Raw genomic sequence first — 19671 nt, 5'->3', positions numbered from 1 at the left:
CGTCCACCACCCGCTCTCACCTCTCACATCCATCACTCCTCGTCCACCATTCGTCCTCGCCCCCTTTTCAACGCTTGCAACCATGACCGCCCGTGACATCATCCCTTAACCCAGCCTAGCGCCGTCGATGCTGCAGTCATGATGTACGTGGTAAATGCAGACCCTTAGCTCCACCCATAAAGACGTATACAGCTTGACGCGTACCTGACACTCACTGTATGAATCTCATCTACAAACACATCAACATCAAATACCTTACCACCCACACCATCTACACCATGTACCGCACATCCATCATCCGCTCCGGCCGCGCCGCCACCTTTAGGGCCCCGACCATGCAGGCCCGCACAATGGCATCCGCACCCGGCACCGCGAAGGGTAAGATCGAGAACGCGGCGCAGCAGGCCGGCGAGGCGAAGGATACCAACCCAAAGGTACGCCTTTCTTTGCTTTCCCTCCCCTCCACACACGCACCTTTCATACAGTGTACTTACGAACCCACCAGGACCCCTCCGTCATCTCCTCCGGCGGCGCAGTAGGCAAGCAATTCAACCCCGATGGCGCCATCGGGCAGGTTGGCGAGAAGATTGGCGGGCCGTTCTCAAAGGTATGTGGATCCAGCAAAGACGTTGGTCAAGAGCGACGTCAAGGATGTTTAGGGAAAACGCTCACGTTTAATAGGACGGTGCCATCGGAAGCCAGTTCGATGCTGCCAAGGATGGGCTTGCGGGACAGGTTGAGAAGGCCGTCGATGGGCCTTCAAGGCCTGCGACCGAGAAGAAGTAGAGTGGAGCAACACCGTAGCAGGCCGATCGCAGGAAACGATGTAATTCTGTAATAATCGAAGTATAAAATCTGCATCGACGATATTATCAGCAGCGAGTGAGGTTTCGTGCAGGCGGATGGAAGGATGGACGAGCATGCGGATCTGGAACGGATGGCCGCACGTGGAAAGTTTGTAACCATCTCTGTGGCAAGTCGGCCACGGGATGGTACTTGCGCACTTGCACTTGCTCTGAGCAGCAGAATCTCGCATGATTCAATCATCAACATGTCGCTTTTCAGTTGGGGTGCCCAAGCACGTAATACACTATTCCACCCCGTATCCATTTCAGCAGCTCGACTGCCCATTCCCCGTTCCATTGGTATAAGCACCTCCCGCATCTCCCAAGCACTCCGCCACCGTAACCAGCTTCAAATTGTTCTGCTTCGCCCAGTTAATCAACCACGGCGTCAGGGTCTCCACTGTCCCCTGATAAGTCTCATGCATGAGCGGAATATGCCCATTACCACCCGCGCCCGCAGCCTGGAACTTGGCCTGGCTCTGTGCCGGCGTCTTGCCGTTCCAGTCCTCAGCGTCGACGTCGTCGGTTACGACGCGGTACCCGAGCGTCTTCATCGTCGAGAGCACGCTGCCGGAGGTCTCGAGGTAGGGCGGGCGCATGTAGGTTGGCTTCACGCCGATGATGTTAACGAGCGCGGTTTCGAGCTTGGTCATCTCCGTGGTGAGGGCGGACGCGGAGAGGGAGCCAATATGTGGGTGCGTCCAGGTGTGGGAGGCGATTTGGTGGCCGGCTTTGTAAGCGTTTTGGAGGGCGGTTTTTTGGTTGTAGATGCAGCCTGGGGGTGGTCAGTATTGTTTGTCTTGTGAACATGCTAGAAAAAAAAATAGTTTGTTATCTGAGGACGGTGCCGTACCATACAACGTGCCAGTGACGAAGAATGTGCCCTTCGCGCCGCCGTTGGAAAGGATATCGGCGAGCTTCTGAGTGTATTGATATGGGCCGTCGTCGTAGGCAAGTGCGATCATTCCAGGGGAGCTGCACTTGGTGATGACCTGACCAGCTGGCGGGCCTGCAGCTTGAATTGCCTGAATAGGGTTCATGAGAGGCACTGCGCTAGTGGCAGCTGCCAGTGATGCGACAAGGAGTGTTGTGAAGCCCATGATTGCAACGATCCAGCAAATTCAAGACTGATGAGATTCGCAAACCTACATTTGCTGCGGACTGTGGTTTTATATCAAACGATCAACCAAGCGTATGCGCACATGGTCGTCGATATTAAGCTTGGGGCTCTCTTGGCTCATTCCTGGTAATGAGCCCAGGCTACCGGTGGCTTGGGACTAACGCTTCAATTTGGACGTTGATCTGATAGCGTGCGGCGAATGGAAGACAAGGACAAGTGCGTTTTGCTATTCTCGGAATATGCTGGGGTGTACGTTGGCGAGCTTTGCTTCTATTAGTCTAGGAGCACGGAGCTCGTGGTACAGATGCCGCCTCTATACTAGAACACATGCTTTTGTGCCCTTCATCCGGCGAAATTCAGGTGGAACTAAGCTCGGCTTTATATCGGTGGCGTCATATTTCCGCCGGGTAAATTTGGCGGCCACAGGGGTTTGTCCACGTGAGGCCATCCTCGGGACGAAGGCGAGGCGCGTCTCCCCACAATCGATCTTGAAACGTTTCTTGGCGTGGCATTTCATCCGTGAGATTGGATTCCGGGGCCTAAGAGCACGTAGAGTCGTGAAAATTGGCCCACGCGACACAAGTCTTGGCTCTCGGTCGTAAGGCTTGTAAAATCGTCGTAGCGTGGGTTTTCTGATCCGGGGTATTGGGATGACGACGCTTGAGTCAGGCGACGGAAATCTGTGATGAGTTCTTAGGTATTCCCATAGATCTGTCGCGTTCGCGTGGAAGGTCGAAAGGTACAGTGTCCACTACTATGTTTTTCTCGCCGATGTTGATGAGCTCAAATACCTTGTAGTTTGGTGATGACGCCATCACGGACTGCTCATGTACTAATGGAGCTGCAGTTCTGATGTTTCCTGCTGCGTAGAGTGACGCTCTTGGTTCCAGAAGCTCTTCTGGTTCATCCCACGCCCCCACGGCGAACACCCCGTTAGCTGCGGCCTTGACCGCACGAGACAGCCTTCTTCCTCCCGGTGAACTGAAACCACCAAGCGTTTCCCATGCAACTTTTGTAGCGACAAACCCAATCGTATTCGACTCGCCGCTACCTTCACGCTTCTCGTACGCTTTCAATTCGAGACATTTTACGATACGCAAGGCCGCTGCGACTTGTAGAGATTGCAGCGAGAGGGTCTCTGTTGACGGACTGTAAGCGCTCACAATGCGTAAAAGGCAGATGTAAGCCCCATTATAGAGCATGTATGTCGTTGCCGATGCATGATTTGCGATAGTGGGATCTTGAAAGTTTGGGGATGCCATTTCGCCCAGTATGCTTGCGTTGTGTTGCTCCCAGCGGAAATAGAGGGCGTTCAACCGGTCGAGATACTCACGTGCGCGCACTATCGTTTGAGAATAGTCCTCTTCCGTGTGTTCGTATAAGGAGGCATGATTGAGCCCTTTCCTCAGGACAGTACAATCTGCTAGGATGAGCAAGATCTCGTGCCGAATGAGGGAGCCTTCATCGGTACACAGTGGTGGAACAGACTTCCATTCTTCTTGTGCCCAAATGGAGGGTCTTCGCTGTACTATTGCGCCAACAATGCAGAGGATTCGGACACCGCCGAGCATGCTTAGGTCCGCTCCTAAAGGCGAAGTAGGGGGTCCTCGAGCGGCGAGAATAGCTTCGATACCTTGCACATGCTTGAAGAAGTTGTTTGGGCCGGTTGGGACGAAGATCTCGACTATCATGCATGTAATCGCGGTCATGATCGTCTCGTTCGTTGTTTGCAACAGAGGCTGCGCTAAGTGTGTATTAAGCTGCCCCAAAACTTTGCCGTAGGTCTTGTAACCGCGGTTAGTAATAGCTCCTTGACGGTGCTGATTGCCATAGAACGCAGCAGACAGACTGAGGATAGCGTCGCGAAGCAAACTAAGACCGGGGTCCAATACATCGCTGCTCAGGCCGACGCGCTGAACCAGGTCGCATGCTACTTCAACACAGCCGCCTCTCATCAAGTGTTTACGTGTATAAGATACACATATGTCGTCTTCGAAAGCAATGAAGGAAAGTTCTGCAGGAATCGGATTGTGCGAACGGCTGAGAGGAGGCCGATCATGGTTAAGGCTAATCCAGGTGGAGTCCTTCGGGCCATCGCACGTCAAGTTTCGTTTTTTACAGCGGTTGCAGATTGGTCGATTTTCATCTGGTCTGAGTCAACGCGGGTCTGTAATGAATTTGGAGCATCTTCGTATCGGCTTAGAAGTCGCAGTGCACGACCCGGCCAGCACATCATAGCTCCGAGTTGTATCAAGACGCTGTGAACCGAGTTTAACATGTATCATAGGGACGTACCACATTTTACGCGCCGTTGCCGGCAATTCGAACAGCCTTTAGAGCGTCCTGCTCTGCTGACCATGACGTGCACACTGGATGGGTTGAGTCAGAAGACAACGCTGGGAAGATCGGCAGCCTAATAATGCCTGAAATACTGCGGCTGAACATTGAGACGCCTTCGCTAGCGGATTTCCTCCGATGTTAGCTGACAAGCTGAGGCAAGCATTCTAGCGGACGCGTCGCGGGGGCTGTGAAGGAACTAAAAGATGGAGCGACACATCCAGTTCGGCAAGCACCGACACGGTCCGTGCGGCTTCGTTTTCCTCCATACCTTGACTCTCCTCCACTTCCAATAAATCACACAATGTCACAAGCGCGTTTCTTAGCCTCAAGATGATGCATCAAATCATTTGCATTGATATAATCATCGCATCACTTCCTACCTGGGTGGGCATGCGTGATCGAAGATAAAATAGCATATCGCGGTGTATATCTGTACGTAAAATCGCAAAGTAAGGCCCGCTGTTACCTAGGATAGAAGAAAAGTAAACTCATCTGAGCTGCGCCTTGTCCCAAACGCCAAACTGGAATGAAGCCCCACAAACACCGAAACCATATCTAATCTATAATGGCCTGCGAACCAGTCGCCCCCGTCAGGCAGCACCACACTGGGCTGCGGAAAAAGATCATGTACAATAGAGATCCAGTTCAAGCCGTTCTTCTGCAGAACGTATTGACCGGGGCTGCGATTTGCAGCAGAAGTAGAGCCTTCCCATGAGTAAAAGTACTGCTGCACCATGCCATAGCTGAACGAAAGGGCTGTTCCTCAGCAGACTCATGCCAGCCCAAAACCGGCAATAAGCCTGCGGAGTTTCTCGTCCAGTTACTCATAGATGTCGAGCTGAGTCATATTCACATCTGTGCCGACATCTTGGCCTCTGTGCCCAAGGCCTTGATCGCGTAGGCTGTGACCACACCGTGGCTGCCGATGCGGAGCTTGGAGCGGCCATAGCGACAGACCCATCCAAGAGGCCAACTGCCATCTTCGCACTGCAACGATAAAAGACGCTCGATATCCTGTTCGATGCCTTGAGGGCGCAGCCCAAGGGCCTGGCAGGCGAGTATACGGTAGGCAATGGCAAGCGAATCAACTTCCGGGACGTAGGCTTCGTACTTCTCGCCCTTGGCTCGACTAGCTTCAGCGAGATGGAGTTCTGCCTGGGTGACTTCGTTCTCATAGACACCCATGCGGTCAGCAAGAGCCTTAGCCAGTATCACCCGTAGTCGTTGTACCTCTGGCGCGTATGGGTGATCAGCGATGAGCTGTGACAGAAAGAAGAACAAGACTTCCGCTGTACAGTAGTGCCGCGTGCCGGACATGTATGTACCAGCATTCAGAGCCTCGCCAACGTATGCAAGCGATTCCTGGATGTCGGCGCTTCGGTTGTACTTGTAGAAAGCGCGGGTGACGTTGGTGAGCACGCATATATCAACTCGCGGACGTGTCGGGTCCCAGTACGTTTGCACCAGGCCATCGCGATTGCGATTTGCTAGCATACTGTCGAGCACATCGTCGACACCAACACTTGGTGTGAAGGCAAGCATTGAATATGCGGTGGAGTCGACATCTGCTGGAAAGGTATCTGTTGTGCCGACAGGCTTGCCGAGGAAATAGTTCCACTGCTTGGCCAAGTCCATCGTGTTTCGAATGTCGTAGTTCGTCTCAGAATTCCCATACGGGTGGAGATGAAGAAGCGAGATGTCGTTCGTGGCCTCCATGATGAGGAACTGTGAGAAGGTGTCCTCGAAGATCCCCGAGGCGTCTGAGCCCTCGATCTGATTGAGCAAGCGGCGCGCGTTGTTCTGTAGCCAGGCCTTTCCTTGTACCACATGTGAACCAATGTCTGTGGCTTGAAGGGAGATGCCAAGGTTCAAGACAGCAGTCTGGTAGAAGAGCGTCTTGAGCTTGTGTTCATGTTCAGACGGAAGGGTGAGCGAAGCCGCGATACGTTGCACGGCTTCTGTCTCACCGATCTCGCCACGTTCCAGAGCTTCCCACTCCTTGCAAGTGATGATGTGGTGTAGCGTTTCTTCGGGGAGCGAGGCGAGGCCTGCAGTAATGTAGTAGACCCAGCTGTTGCTGAGGCCCACGGGTAGACTGCCAGGCTGTGGGAGCATATTGGACCTTTTTCTGACCTTCGAGTTAGCTAGAAACCAAACAGAAGTATGAGTGTCAGAGTGGGCTCAAGGATGGGGATCGGGTTTTCTTGTTCACGTGAAAACCTTCGACGGGAGTGCATTAAGAGGCAAGAGGTATAAGCATACTTTCTTAACAAAGTGATTATAAGCTATATCAAGAACTGACGAGGCACGCCTGTTTATGGAAGAAGTTTGTGTTTAAACCGGTTGATGTAGACAATGTTACACTTGGGTGCTTGCTCAGTATAAATACTGCGCCACTGCGGCGGTTGCCTTTTTCTATAGCTAGCAGCCCTAGCATCATGATAAAAGAGGCACATTCAGTGTCGGATTCTATGTCCCGTGCTGAGAGTTGAAATGCCCGTTTGTGGCGCAGAAGAGCAGTGCAATCGACACCCTCGGAGATCTTTCACATCAGGCGACAGCATGGTACTTGTCAGCCTGGGCTCCACTGCCTAAGAAAATAGAATCAGCCCTTTCTAGCCGAGCTTGGAGCCAAACAAGGCCGAGACACACATATATCTACTGTACGTTGGTGGTAGATGCATCAAGGAGGGTCGCGTATTTCAACTTGTAGACATCAATATCACCTCAACCGTGCCACAGCACCACAGCTGCAGCAACCTTGTTACAACTGCAGAGTGTTCATTCCTTAGCGAAGCAGGCTTTTAGGGTCCTTCGCTTATCCTTACAGCATGGGGGCGGACGGACACAGGCAACAGTGTGATTATACCGGTGGTACGAAAGAGGCATAGTCAATCCCGCAGGCGGAGGCCCCCGAGAGGCTTTGCGAAATGAAACCTTATTGTGACACAACTTTCCTGAGGTGTCTGCGAATGACTCGTCACATTGCGCGTGGGGTGATAACTTTGCGCCCCCCACCTTGCTATTGGCGGCCTCGCTTGCTACGACGTACACGCTTAGATCAAGTAGCCCCCTCAACCTCAGGACTGAGTTCTTTATTCATAGACTCACAATGGCGCATCGAGCTGAAAATGGGCATCAATGCTCGCGATTGGATCATAGAGGGCTATTACTCAAACCTTCGTTCGCCGAGTCGCCGAACGGGCTTCATTCACCTCCACCCGAGGCTGATTTGAGAAACAGTGCACCTAGCGCTATCATGCCCATTGCGCACATGTGCTGTGATGGGTGCGCTGAAGTTTTCCTCTAGTCCTTAGGTGATCGAGTATCCTTCATGTCGCGACTCAAATATCTTCTCACGGCTGAGGGTAAGCTGACTGTGATGACGCAAACTAGCACGTGGTCCGCGGAGGCCTGGACTCAACTCCAGAGAACATACGTAAATGGAAAACGACTGTTGTTCATCGCTAACACGCGAGTCAAGGCTGACAGCCTGCTGTGGCCATTTCAAAAGTCTCCATATACGTCGTTGCCTTACTCCTGGAACTGGGATGCTACCCCACCAAAACTCACAGCTTGAACTCAAACCCACGATCTTTCAGCTGGGCTTCGAACAAACTCGGTGGATCTACAAAGGACCCATACACGCCAGTACTGTTAGTCTCTTCGCCTGCCTTCTTGGATTTTGGACCAACGCAGCCGAAGCAGTAATTTTGTCCCAGCCCTCCAGGAGGATCCTGCATGACGACAGAGGACGCGTTGGAGTTCCAAGATACACCTAGTATTTTTAACAGAGAGGAATTTGTCACTGGCAACAGAAGCTGACTGACCATTGTTTATAGTCCATCCGTGTCCGCTCCCAGCACCACCGCGGTTCCTGAAAAGAACTGCAGCTACCTTGCTTCCTTCGTTGAGGAACCCATGCGCCCAACGCTGATGAGGCTCAATACTCTCCACGGCCTGCTCTGCCTCATAACCGATGCACGCATTTGGTCCCGGGGTTAGGCTTTGCGTTGCGACACTATAACTTCTTGCATCCTTCTTTCCAAGGGTCTTGACATTGTGCACCAGTACTTGCGTCCCATCAATGGCAATATCAAGCGCGTAGCCCTTGTCGTTATCGGTAGGACCATCGCGGTTCATGGTGACCGTTGTAATTGTAATGCGAGATGCTGACTCCAGAAGGCCGATATGGTTGTTGAATCCAGTGAGATCCAGGTTGCGCACCCATGAATCAGTCGTCCACGACGGGATACGGACCGCAGCTGAAGAACATGTCTTATCCCCAAGCACTCTCCCAGAGCATGATGGCTTGACACGCATGCTCAGATTTTCGATGCCCATTTCAGAAGGTCGCGTAGGAGGCGTATACGGTGTAACCTGGATGGGCGACATGATGCCCCCCTCTGCGTCCAATGAGTCCGTAAGTGGAATCGTAAAAGATACGGCTTTGCCGTTGATTGACCGTATGCGACGCGGCTGCCGCACCAGATCATCGGGCTGTTGCCTATCAGTCACAGCTGTACACAGGATCTTTGGGATCGGAATACAAACCCTGAGCCAAGTAAAGTTCCGGTTTTCTCCTGTGTGAGCCGTCATGCCCATCTTATTGATCCACTTTTGGGTCACTCCTCGCTCGACATACACCTCCATGCCTAGGGATAGGCCCCTTGCATCGGCCACATGTACGGTGCCGGTGCCAGCAGGCACATAATCATCTGTTATCTTTATACTCTTTCCTTTTTTCTCTTTACCACTTGTCTTTCCCAAGGTCACCACATCCTCGCTCAGATCCTTCACCGTCAAGATCGTTTTTCCGATGCCTGCACCCCGGAGGATAGTACCGTTTTGGATAAGCAAACCAGAAGAAAGCGCAAACGTGCCGGCCTTTAGCGCGACAACGCCGCCTCCATCTTGGAAGACCTCGTCAAGGGCAGCTTGAATAGTAGCATGCTGGTCTCCGGAGCCAGGACTGAGCGTCTTCTTTGCGGACGAGCTCAAAGATGGGAGGGCACTTTCGGACTCGTGATAACCTGCGAATGAAAAGTTCGGAATCTTGTCGCCCTTAGTTGTCCATGCCTTTCTGTAATCGATGGTCGTCGCGTGGAGAGGCAGGACTAAGGTCACAAAACAGAACGCTGAGGTGACTAACATAATGGATACCAGCAGATTCAGACTGAAGAGGTCCTGGTGTTGTCCGTCTTTGGGAAGGAAATTTATTTCTAATAGTCACTACTCTTTAGAATAGATCGGCATTCGTATCGGATTCCCGCCGAAGTGCGCTACCATGTCGTTATGCAACTCCGCCACTCCGCCCCCTTTGAATACCTCCAAGGCAACCAATAGGTTTTGAGAGCCTGTCTCAGCCTTGCACCCCGAAAGCGCCTTCCGCCCAATTCAGCGCGTCGACATGCTGACTGAGGCCCAGGCTGCCCGATTTAATGCTGCTCGAAACGAATGCCTTTCTAAAAAAGATGAAGATGACGCGAGGGTCGAAGTCTGGCGTCAAAAATCCGGGCATTACGATTGTCGTGTCCCGAACGGGAAACACGCCGCGATGCTGATGAGAAAAACATCATCCAAATTTCATCATAGCTTCACAACATCATTGCTTCAGCTATCGGTCAGCTTTTATACCATGCATTTTATCTCGTGGAAGAAGTCCACAAACATGTCGCTCGTAAATAGGATCCGGGGGCCAAAATTCATCGGACACCAATCGAGAAGCAGCCCCTATCGAAAAACATCCTCGAACTGTCCCATCCTTCCCAATATCACAACCCCAAGAGACAAAATGAACAAAAGCCGTCATTCAACGTGGAAAATTCGTCGGTCACAATCCCACATGATGCCATCGCCAGATCACATCAACTGGGAAGATGTAGCGGTAGCAGGAAGCTATGAAGGACTGTATTGATTCCTATGAGAGCTGATACACGAGATAGTTTTTATGCTCAAGCTTATCGGCCCGAGAGGCTTGTACCCCTCAGCAGCTGGCGTACACTCAATCAATATCAACAGCTCCAGTTCCGTCACAGAAGACGCAAGCTCGATCTCAAGTATGTCTTATGAAGTTGATCTTATAACATTCTGGTGGGGCGCTTAGTACACAGACTGAAAACGCCAGGGACACAAAACTTACCAGACTGATCGTCTCACTCTCAGGCTTGCGATCCAGCTCCCTTCACTCCAAACCGAATGCGTGATTGGATCACTGTCAGCTGAGCCAGGTCTCCACGAACGTACTTGGGAGCACGACATGTAATCGCTGCGGCCGATCGCGCAACTAGATCCACAATCCCATCGCACGAGAATTCTATACAATCATTACGGGTTTCGTCGACGAAGTCGTCCCACTCTGTCTCGTCGATATCCTCTGCAGGATAGTGCCAGCTGATAAGGATACTAACGTACTTGAGATTGGCGAAGCCTAGTTTCCCCTCTGATAGCTTCTGCACAAACTCCCACTGCGAGCGACGAATGTACATCGACAGTTGAAGACGCCGGATGAGGTCGTTGTATGGAGCCCGTGGGTACCGATTGGGCATGCCGGAGTTGAGCTGGACAAGGAACTCGTTGTGCTTGTAGAATCCGGTTATGGCCAAGCGGGCAATCTGGGGTGTCATCCGGCAGTGAGGGTACAGCTTGGTAAGAAGGGCCTGTGTGCGAGGAGTCTGGCGAGCAGGGTGTGCCTTCATGTTCTCGGCAATGATGCTCACACGAAGTTCTTCTGGCAGCTTGTCCCAGTATCGAACGAATGTTGAGCCGAGAGTGTAGTTGGGCTTGAGTCGAACAGGCTGGGTCGAATACAGTACCAGGGAATTGACGGGTGCGCTGCTGCTGATCGACTTCCAGTCCGGATACATTAGGTCTTCCTCAGCAGTAGCGAGGAACATGGTAGGCAATCGGATGTGGATGCGAACCAAGACCGGCGCTTGGAGGAACATGGGTGTCTTCAGGTCAATACCTTCCTTTGCGATGGAATCGTACGCGTAAACCTTCTGCTTCCCCAAGTACGACAAGGGGATGGGGGCGACCCGAGCGATCTTAGGGAACCGAGGAGGAGGATCAACAGGCTCTTTCCCGGGGGTCGGCGTACAAGAGTTGCTGCAAAACTGATTGTACTGTTAGCCATGTCTTAACATTTTTCGACATATTGCAATTGGCTTACGGAAGCGTAGTGCATTATGGCGCTCTAATTGATCGTGGTCAACCAGAGTGTGTGTGGGGTCTGGTTGAGAGTGCAGAGCGAGCGTGTGAGGCGGCAGGCTCAAGACTAGGTAGTGAGAGTGAACGAAAGGCGCCGCTACCCTTTAGACTAGGCCTGTGCTGATGTTCAGGTCAATTTCACAAACCATGTATTACAAAAGACGCGTCCTAGACGCGTCTTGCTAGGCGCGTAGAGAGTAAGAAGATATACCTCAAAACACAATGCGATTGAGCATGTCTTGGGGACGTGAAAGTAAAAAGCGAGGTTTTTACGATGTATTAGTGTTGTGGAAAATGCTCTACGGCAACCCAGGAATTGCTTTGACGTCTCTTCCGCTTATGAGTCTAGCACCAACCCGTTCACAGGCGCTTCACCGAGTAGGTACCTAACAATTGTCGACGCCGTCTCTCCACCTGTAAAGAAACTTGTGTGCCCATCACCGTGCCTCGTAACAAACACCTTGTTCTTGATCTCTTCAAGCATGCCAACCGCCCACGGGTAAGCCGTACTTGGATCAGCGTCGCTGTTGACCATCAAAATAGTTGCCTCGGTGTCGACGTGAAGCTTTTTTGGGGGGTTGCGCGTCGCGTATGGCCAGCCAACACAGCTATGCAAAAGGGAGGTAGACTGGCCAGTGCCTTGGCTGAGAGGGTGGAATGTACTGAACATGTGCTGCGTCGTTTGCATGTAGTTGAAATCGTATACCGCAGGATCGTGGTCAAGGTCAAGACAGTAGATAGCAGTTCCTGCAGCTGCCTCGTCGAAGCGTGTGGACAAAGCGGAGGCGTCGCCATGGGTAGCATTATATATCGCCGACGCAAGATCGCCCCAGGTACTGAGGCCTCCAGTTACTCTGGGGTCCTTGAAGGTCAAAGCCTCTTGTGCGTTGAACAAGAGCTCTTCCGCGTTCACGTCTGTCCGACAGCTGGTCCCATCGCAAGCAGGCGCGGGTATTGAGGTTGTGGAGGCGTTCTTGAGGAGTTCACTACAGAGAGCTGCGACGTCTTCGCCCTTGAGAGGAGAAGTGACCTCTTCCGACGCCCATTCGAAGAAATGCTGTAGGCCAATACTGTAACCAAGAGATTCGATGAGTACATTCGAAGCAGCCGCTTGTGAGTGTTGCAGCATGCCGTCAAGGACCAAGGTACGGATGTTGTCAGGGAAAAGCTGTGCGTATTGAGCGCCAAGCTGTGAACCATATGACAGGCCAACCATATTAAGAGGCTCGTTGCCAAGCGCGATGCGCACTGCCTCGTGGTCCTTCGCGACACTGATAGTGTCTAAATGTTCCAGTAGCGGGCCGGTCTTGTTACGGCACGACTCTCCGTAGCGCTTGTTCTTGTCGACAAGCGTATCATAGTCTTCCTGGGTTTTCGGAAACCACGATACCCTCTCAGCCCAAATCTTTTGATCGCACTGAACAGCGTTGCTTAAGCCGACACCACGAGGATCCAATCCAATCAGATCAAAGGCATCATTCAGGCCTTCTGGAATGGGAAGCGCACCCAAGATCAAAGAAGCGATTAAGTCGGATGCTGCACCACCAGGTCCGCCTGGGTTGATAAATAGCGAGCCAATCTTCTTTGTGCTGTTTACGTTCGCTGGTAATCTTACGAGACCCAGATCAAACTTTTCACCTTCCGGCTCGTCCCAATTTATAGGCACTGAGTAAGTAGCGCATTCTAGCTGTGAAGGAGCTTCTTCGGGGCAGGATCCAAAGGTTATTGAGGGCGCTGTGCAGTTTGATGGTAGTGCAGAGGAGCTGGATGCACTCGGTTGTCGAGGGGTCAGAGGGAAGGCGATAGTATACGAGAGTAAAGAGGCGACAACGGAGAAGCGAGCGGTCGGCGACATTATCATTATAATCACAAGTAAGGTCCTCGGGGAATTAACTGAGAGAAGGTGATAGTGACCCAAACAATGAGAGGACCCTAACAGATGTGGAGGCTGTTTGCAGCTTGTTACCATCTCATATATAACCAGACGGCCATAATTTGAACTCCCGCTACTGACGCGCGTACGTTCTACCGTCAACACACAAGCCTCACTGCACCTGGCCCCTGCAGGGAATTGGGGCCTGAATTTCACGTTATATGCTTCGCGTATTTTCCGAAACAGGGTTAGCGTGCCCTCATCGGCAATCTCCCGACGACTTGGGGGCCGAGACCAAAGCCCACTGAGGCGCAAGACGTCGGTCGGCTTGGATGTTAGTACAGCTAGCAGGCAAGCTAAACATAGTGGCCAGGTCTAATCTTCGTCAGCGTGGGCCGAAGCCTCAGCACAATATACGGCTGTGATGCAAGAGGCAAGACTTTGCGAGATGATGCCTCACGACGCTGTTGGCGCGGTGATTTTGGAATTAACATCAACCCCCTCTATCGCCCTAGGAGAATACTAGGCAAAATCGGATGGCCCCTTGTGTAGACAACTATTGGCGTATTGTTGGAGCCATTGACTTTTACTTTCTCGTCCCATGCTGGTGGACTGAGTGAAAGCTACCATAGGAATGCTTGCGCCCGATCAATTCTTTTTCAATGGGATCCGGATTTTTCCGACCTTATGCTATTTTTCGTCTGTCCGGGCCTTGTGGCCTCGATCCCCTTAAAATTCTTGCTCATGCACTAATGCTGAAAGCCTTCCGTCGATTTTGGAAGTGGCGCCATCATATTGATTGGCCTTGAACTCAATCCGAAATTGCTATGTCCGTACCCGCAACTCTCGTTATTTTTTGTCGTCCCCTCAACAGCAGTTTCCACCTGTGGGAACGGCTTCGTGGCATGCACGAGATTATTTGACGCAACCTTGGCCTTCGCGACGCTTGAAAGCTCGACGCGCTTGTTGTGTCTGGAGTAGCTTGAACTCTGCGTCGGGCAGAAGCCGATAGAGTTGTTGGGCCCGCCTACTAGTCTGCTTTTTATCACTGTTAATCCTTTGACTTTGATTGTTGATGAAAGTTACGTTGTTGGAAGACGAAGAAGCCATCTGGGTAAGGTTGACGGAGAATATAATCATACTCAAATCGGAGTCATCGCTAGCGACCAGACGCTGTCTTCATCATCTTAGCCATTGTCGTCATCATGATCATGATCATCTTCATCACTATCACCATTGCTGCGTTTATTGTCTTCCTGTGGGTGCAAGAGCCTAGTCAGCTTCTTGCAAAGTTGTAGGGGTTCATAATATTCATGCAATGGCGAATGTAATTGAATGTCATCATCGACGAGCTCTTTTTCTGCACTTCTTTCCTGCATGTTGTGCGACGCGCACCAAACGGCCCGACGGAAGCGACTCTTTTTCAACTCTTCCTTGTCCCAATAAGCATATACATTCATGAAGTTCATATCTCCCGAATCCGCAAAGGTGACAGCGAGTTGACCCCACCACTCAAAGAGACCAACCAGCTGCACATCACCACCCCATTATTAATCACCATCGATGCCAGACAGCCGTCATATGACAAAATTGCTAGTCAACCAGCTATATACTCGGTATCTTTCTATTACTCGCGGTAAGTCGACAATAGTTCTCCCTACTCAGAACACCCTTCTGTGGGGTGCTAATGATACCCAGAATTATGCTAGGTGTCAATCTAACCGGCGAAGATTGGAATCGTGAGAGGCGGTGGAAACGAGAGGAAGACCGCCAAAGAAAGTGGGTGTAAAGAACGGCTGTTAGCTCGAAGAGGCGTAACGGAAGGCGCCACGGAAGCGCCCCACCTCCGGTCTACGCGTTTCTTGACGCGACTACACACGACTTGGGGTGCGTTGTTGGATCAGGTCGACTGACCCTCAGAATGACTGATCAACCTTATAGGCATTGAATCGGTTTTGTCTACTTGTCTACTCCGGGCTACGATGAGATAGCGAAACACATGGCACACCCCGGGCGCACCATGCTGGTCACGAGCGATGATGGAGCCCATGGACCCGTCCACTCGTGACTTTGGGTACTGATAGCATACAAGAACGTCTTCAGCGAATTCTTTCTGCATTGCTTGTTGCAATGTAATGGCCGCGGCAGTCGTAGTGATTACATAATCTGAGTTTACGGCTCAAAGGACCTGCATCGACTTTCCTCGATCATGGCAGTCGACAGCGAGAAGGCGTTGTTTGATAGCGATAAATCCGCGCAGGTTTGAAGCGACTAGAACGGGAAGGGTCGCTCGAGCTTGTCGTTGAAAGATCAGCGATTGGACAACCAAGCGATCTACGCTAGCCCTATTTGAAGACAAGGGTCGCTCTCACCAGATCATGTGTCTTCACTGTCTGTGAAATATGAATGCGTATCTATCTGACCCTGGGAGATTTTGCCAAAAAAGTACAATGGATGCAGGCTTGTTTATTCGAGAATCCGCCGTTGTACTACCGTGGCCAATCGCAAAACAACAGTCTCGCGTTCACTTCACTAGCGCGTCCGGATTGGGAATCTGGGTACGAAGACAATCCAACAGGCACGCGACTACAACACATACCCAACTTTGATCGTACTGATCACCGCTTATTGGTGTTGCTCTATATCAGGATGATAATGGCTGGAAACACACCAATGGGGACCCGCCTCGATTGGACTTTCGGAACGAAGAGGATGGGGAAGGGCCTCGTGTCCGATGCGTGGTAACAAATGGCCGCGCCGAGAGTATATATATAAAAAATCGTTCTGTGCTCACCGGAAGCGTTACATTGGTTTGAGCACTAAACTCAACCACTAAAACATCTTTCTAAACGCTCGAGAAGAGTTCCCAGCTATCATGGTGCTCAACTACTTCAAGTTTGGCAGCAGTGCCCCAGCAAATCCCGAAGACCCCAAGCAGCAACCTGTTCGCGCCTTGCCTGCATCGTGGTACAACACGAAGGAAATGTACGAGTTTGAGCGTCGCGCCATCTTCTCGAAACGTTGGCTATTCATGACACACAAGGTCCGCCTTGCAAATGTTGGTGATTGGTTGCGATATACCTTCGCTGGCTTCGATATCGTCATCAACAAGGACCGGCAAGGAAATATCAATGCGTTCCACAACGTATGCAGGCACCGAGCATATCCAGTCGTCGAGAAAGAGGGGTCGGGCAACGCGAAGATCCTGGCGTGCAGGTATCATGGCTGGTCATATGGTCTAAACGGAAAGTTGGCGAAGGCACCGGGCTTTGAGGGACTGGAGCTCAACAAAGAAGAGAATGGTCTCTTCAAGTGCCATGTCAAGATCGATCGTAATGGTTTCATCTGGATCAATCTTGACGCAAACGATGCCCCGGAAGTTTCATGGGAGAAACACTTCGACAATGTCGACGTGTAAGTTCATCCACCCCAAGATTGAGAAAGGGCGTACTAACAAGTAGGAATTTAGCCAAGCCCGATACGAAGGCATCGATTTCGACGACTACGTGTTCGACCACTCCTACGAAATCGACGGCGCATATAATTGGAAGATCCTGTCCGATAACTTCAACGAATGCTACCACTGCCCCACGACACATCCGGACATACCTACCTTCTTGAATCTCGAAACATTTGACAGCGACCTCAAGGACGGACACATCCAACACCATTGCGAGCCGAAGCCGGAGCAAGTGGAGAAAGGGCTTTGGGCACACAGCACATACTACTTCCCCAACTCGTCCATGACGGTAGCCAAAGCCTTCATCATGGTCCAGAAGTTTCTGCCGCATGGGCCCAATCAGTCCAAGATGGCCTACGAGATCTACCGCCACAAGCATTCGTCTGAGGAGGCGTTTAAGCTCATCAGCGAGCCCTATGCACGCGTGATGCATGAAGACAAGGTTCTGTGCATGGGTCAGCAACGCAATCTAGACCGTAATGTATTCACCAACGGAATGCTGCATCCCAAGTGGGAGAAGGCTCCGATCTTCTTCCAAGCCGCAGTCAGGGAGGCGGTCATCGATCACTACGAGCAGGAGAAGAAGGAAGGCAGGGAAATTTGGCCAGCGAAGCAGAAGCCGAAGGGTGCAGGTGCGGACATCAGTGCGAAGGACGAAGAGATTTGTGATGGTCTAGGCTGTGGAACACAGAGGGAGATCTTGGCTTGGTAGAGTTACTGCTCTGAAGTCGGAATTGGGATGGCGCGCATGTCGTGGAGTTTGGAGCGTTTAGCACTGTCGTTTGCTTCATATATCCTTCTGTTATTGAGTCTTTCGCTTGTCAAATCCCCTCATCATTGTTGCTGTTCATAATGTGCTACTGGGACAAAACCTGAGCACAATACACCTGCGCATCGCGAACCCCAAGGGAAAACACTGTACTCGGACTTTTGTCGTGTTGTTATATACTCATAGCTAAATTGGCTTCGTACTGTGGGATCAAGAACCTGCGCCTGTGTACAATTGCATACAGTCTCCAGCGCAAAGTATGCCATAGGCTCTATGTCAAGTCTTTGAGCGGTTTGATTGGCGAGGTATGTGGGTAGATACACTTGGGCCCCGAGGATGGTTGCGGATCAGCGGCCTAACGCAAGGAGGAAGGAGCGTCCTTCATCGCACAGGAGCAGCCTTACGAGACCGTTTTCGGGACCCATTCTTATTCAAGAGTTCTTGCGCTCTCTCTTTCCCCGACAGACTGGATAAAGAGTTGCCAATATGCTCAAACGCTTTGTTCAGAGGCCTCGGCCGATATCGGCACTAGCGTCCACCACTAACATTCCACTCATCAATGCTCAGCACGGCCCAAACACCTAAAAATGCCACCAGTCTCTCGTGCACTCTGGTCACCGTGCCGTAACCTCTTCAACAGAGTTCCCACGTCTCACATTCGACCCCTCAACTGCCGAGCATTCACATTGAGCACCGGCCCGGCCCCTCAGCAGAAAATTTTCCGAAACCGGCAGTCCACCCAATTTTCCCGCACTTTCCACGTGAGTCAAACAGCCACGTCGAAGCAAAGGTCGCAGCCCTCGGACGCAGAAGAATTGAGCCTCAGAAGGAACAAAGAAAAAATGGCGGTCGACGATCACTACCTTACTCTCTCGTGTCCCGATAAGTCAGGCATCGTGTATGCGGTGACGGGGCTGCTCGCAAAGCAGAACCTCACCATCCTGGACCTCCAGCAATTCTCCGACCCGGACTCCAAGAAATTCTTCATGCGCGTGCACTTCGGACATGCGACGGATCTCTCGGGCCTCCAGGAACCGCTGGAGAAGCTAGCGGTCGAGCTGCAGATGGACTACCAAGTGCGCGCCGTGCAGGAGAAGCCCAGGGTGCTGATGATGGTGTCCAAGATCGGACACTGCCTGAACGACCTGCTGTTCAGGGTCAAGAGCGGCCAGTTGAAGATTGAGGTCCCGCTTATTGTAAGCAACCACCCGGAATTCAAGGAGCTTGCCGAGTCGTACGGCATTCCGTTCCACCACTTGCCTGTGAACAAGGACACGAAGGTGCAGCAGGAGACTCAGATTCTGGATCTTATTGCCCAGCACAAGATCGACCTCGTGGTTTTGGCGCGGTACATGCAGGTCCTTTCACCAAGACTGTGCTCTGAGATGTCCGGCAAGATTATCAACATTCATCATTCGTTCTTGCCGTCGTTCAAGGGCGCGAAGCCGTACCACCAAGCATATGAGCGTGGTGTTAAGATTATCGGTGCAACGGCGCACTTCGTTACCGCGGATCTGGATGAGGGACCCATCATCGAGCAGAGAGTCGCCCGTGTCGACCACGCTATGTCGCCAAAAGAGCTCGTGGAGGAAGGAAGCAACGTGGAGAGCCAGGTGCTCGCGGCCGCAGTCAAGTGGTGGAGCGAGCAAAGAGTGTTGCTCAACGGTGCGAAGACGGTCGTTTTCAACTAAGTCGCCATGTAAGAAATAGGCATTCGTTTTCGTGTACATATTGGACAATACATTGGGTTTCGGCAATGATATTGAATCACATCATTCCCCGTCGTACTAGCTTCTGTGGATCGCGCCACGGCAGCGTGGCAGCATTTGCGAGCAAACAACATTGTGCGAATTTGGAATCTTTGTTTTCGAGCGGTAAAAGGGCAAGCACATCCACATCTTGAAGCTACTCTTGTCTTCAGAGAACGGAATTTACCCTGACAGCATGTACCCCACCAAGACTGTAGCTGCACGGGCTGGTGGACCAGCAGATGGAGCGATTGCCTGGTATCTCACAAGCACAACCGAGCAGGATTACGAGGTGGAATTTCAATGT

General features: G+C 51.7%; 11 protein-coding genes across 11 annotated transcripts; 5 read left to right on the top strand and 6 right to left on the bottom strand.

Moving 5' to 3' along the window:
• Positions 1 to 350: 350 nt before the first annotated feature.
• On the top strand, positions 351 to 786 carry CC84DRAFT_1187353 (uncharacterized protein; the record flags this gene model as incomplete). Its single annotated transcript, XM_018180923.1, has 3 exons — positions 351 to 434; positions 506 to 607; positions 682 to 786. The coding sequence occupies 3 exons, from the start codon at positions 351 to 353 to the stop codon at positions 784 to 786; spliced, it is 291 nt and encodes a 96-aa protein (XP_018036822.1).
• On the bottom strand, positions 725 to 2061 carry CC84DRAFT_764791 (chitin deacetylase-like protein). The gene is made up of 2 exons (XM_018187359.1): positions 1699 to 2061; positions 725 to 1620 (listed from the first exon to the last, which is right to left on the bottom strand). Exons 1-2 carry the CDS (start codon positions 1943 to 1945, stop codon positions 1112 to 1114), a joined length of 756 nt encoding a protein of 251 aa, XP_018036821.1. The 5' UTR covers positions 1946 to 2061; the 3' UTR covers positions 725 to 1111.
• On the top strand, positions 1929 to 2613 carry CC84DRAFT_765084 (uncharacterized protein). The gene has a single exon (XM_018187360.1). It carries the CDS (start codon positions 2205 to 2207, stop codon positions 2565 to 2567), a length of 363 nt encoding a protein of 120 aa, XP_018036820.1. The 5' UTR covers positions 1929 to 2204; the 3' UTR covers positions 2568 to 2613.
• Positions 2614 to 2630: 17 nt separating this feature from the next.
• CC84DRAFT_1176448 (uncharacterized protein) lies at positions 2631 to 4324 on the bottom strand (the record flags this gene model as incomplete). Its single annotated transcript, XM_018180222.1, has 2 exons — positions 2631 to 4111; positions 4261 to 4324. The coding sequence occupies 2 exons, from the start codon at positions 4322 to 4324 to the stop codon at positions 2631 to 2633; spliced, it is 1545 nt and encodes a 514-aa protein (XP_018036819.1).
• A 335-nt stretch (positions 4325 to 4659) lies between these two features.
• On the bottom strand, positions 4660 to 6649 carry CC84DRAFT_1164720 (uncharacterized protein). The gene is made up of 2 exons (XM_018178548.1): positions 6568 to 6649; positions 4660 to 6433 (listed from the first exon to the last, which is right to left on the bottom strand). Exon 2 carries the CDS (start codon positions 6418 to 6420, stop codon positions 5155 to 5157), a length of 1266 nt encoding a protein of 421 aa, XP_018036818.1. The 5' UTR covers positions 6421 to 6433; positions 6568 to 6649; the 3' UTR covers positions 4660 to 5154.
• A 1313-nt stretch (positions 6650 to 7962) lies between these two features.
• On the bottom strand, positions 7963 to 9634 carry CC84DRAFT_1245765 (uncharacterized protein; the record flags this gene model as incomplete). Its single annotated transcript, XM_018184187.1, has 2 exons — positions 8947 to 9634; positions 7963 to 8685 (listed from the first exon to the last, which is right to left on the bottom strand). The coding sequence occupies exons 1-2, from the start codon at positions 9457 to 9459 to the stop codon at positions 7963 to 7965; spliced, it is 1236 nt and encodes a 411-aa protein (XP_018036817.1). The 5' UTR covers positions 9460 to 9634.
• Positions 9341 to 10310, top strand: CC84DRAFT_765133 (uncharacterized protein). The gene has a single exon (XM_018187361.1). The coding sequence runs from the start codon at positions 9716 to 9718 to the stop codon at positions 10220 to 10222; it is 507 nt and encodes a 168-aa protein (XP_018036816.1). The 5' UTR covers positions 9341 to 9715; the 3' UTR covers positions 10223 to 10310.
• Positions 10311 to 10466: 156 nt separating this feature from the next.
• CC84DRAFT_1217667 (uncharacterized protein) lies at positions 10467 to 11491 on the bottom strand (the record flags this gene model as incomplete). Its single annotated transcript, XM_018182917.1, has 2 exons — positions 10467 to 11420; positions 11477 to 11491. 2 exons carry the CDS (start codon positions 11489 to 11491, stop codon positions 10467 to 10469), a joined length of 969 nt encoding a protein of 322 aa, XP_018036815.1.
• Positions 11492 to 11753: 262 nt separating this feature from the next.
• Positions 11754 to 13443, bottom strand: CC84DRAFT_1164715 (alpha/beta-hydrolase). Its single transcript, XM_018178547.1, has one exon. It carries the CDS (start codon positions 13367 to 13369, stop codon positions 11852 to 11854), a length of 1518 nt encoding a protein of 505 aa, XP_018036814.1. The 5' UTR covers positions 13370 to 13443; the 3' UTR covers positions 11754 to 11851.
• Positions 13444 to 16262: 2819 nt separating this feature from the next.
• Positions 16263 to 17630, top strand: CC84DRAFT_1196477 (ISP domain-containing protein; the record flags this gene model as incomplete). The annotated part of the gene is made up of 2 exons (XM_018181464.1): positions 16263 to 16801; positions 16857 to 17630. The coding sequence occupies 2 exons, from the start codon at positions 16263 to 16265 to the stop codon at positions 17557 to 17559; spliced, it is 1242 nt and encodes a 413-aa protein (XP_018036813.1). The 3' UTR covers positions 17560 to 17630.
• Positions 17631 to 18224: 594 nt separating this feature from the next.
• On the top strand, positions 18225 to 19670 carry CC84DRAFT_1164714 (Formyltetrahydrofolate deformylase). The gene has a single exon (XM_018178546.1). The coding sequence runs from the start codon at positions 18459 to 18461 to the stop codon at positions 19305 to 19307; it is 849 nt and encodes a 282-aa protein (XP_018036812.1). The 5' UTR covers positions 18225 to 18458; the 3' UTR covers positions 19308 to 19670.
• The last annotated feature ends 1 nt before the right edge of the window (position 19671 follows it).

The sequence above is a fragment of the Paraphaeosphaeria sporulosa genome (genome assembly GCF_001642045.1).
Source record: "Paraphaeosphaeria sporulosa strain AP3s5-JAC2a unplaced genomic scaffold CC84scaffold_5, whole genome shotgun sequence".
Classification (NCBI taxonomy): Eukaryota; Fungi; Ascomycota; class Dothideomycetes; order Pleosporales; family Didymosphaeriaceae; genus Paraphaeosphaeria; species Paraphaeosphaeria sporulosa.
Note: the sequence above shows the minus strand (reverse complement) of the source record. Positions and strands in the feature narration are given on the sequence as shown.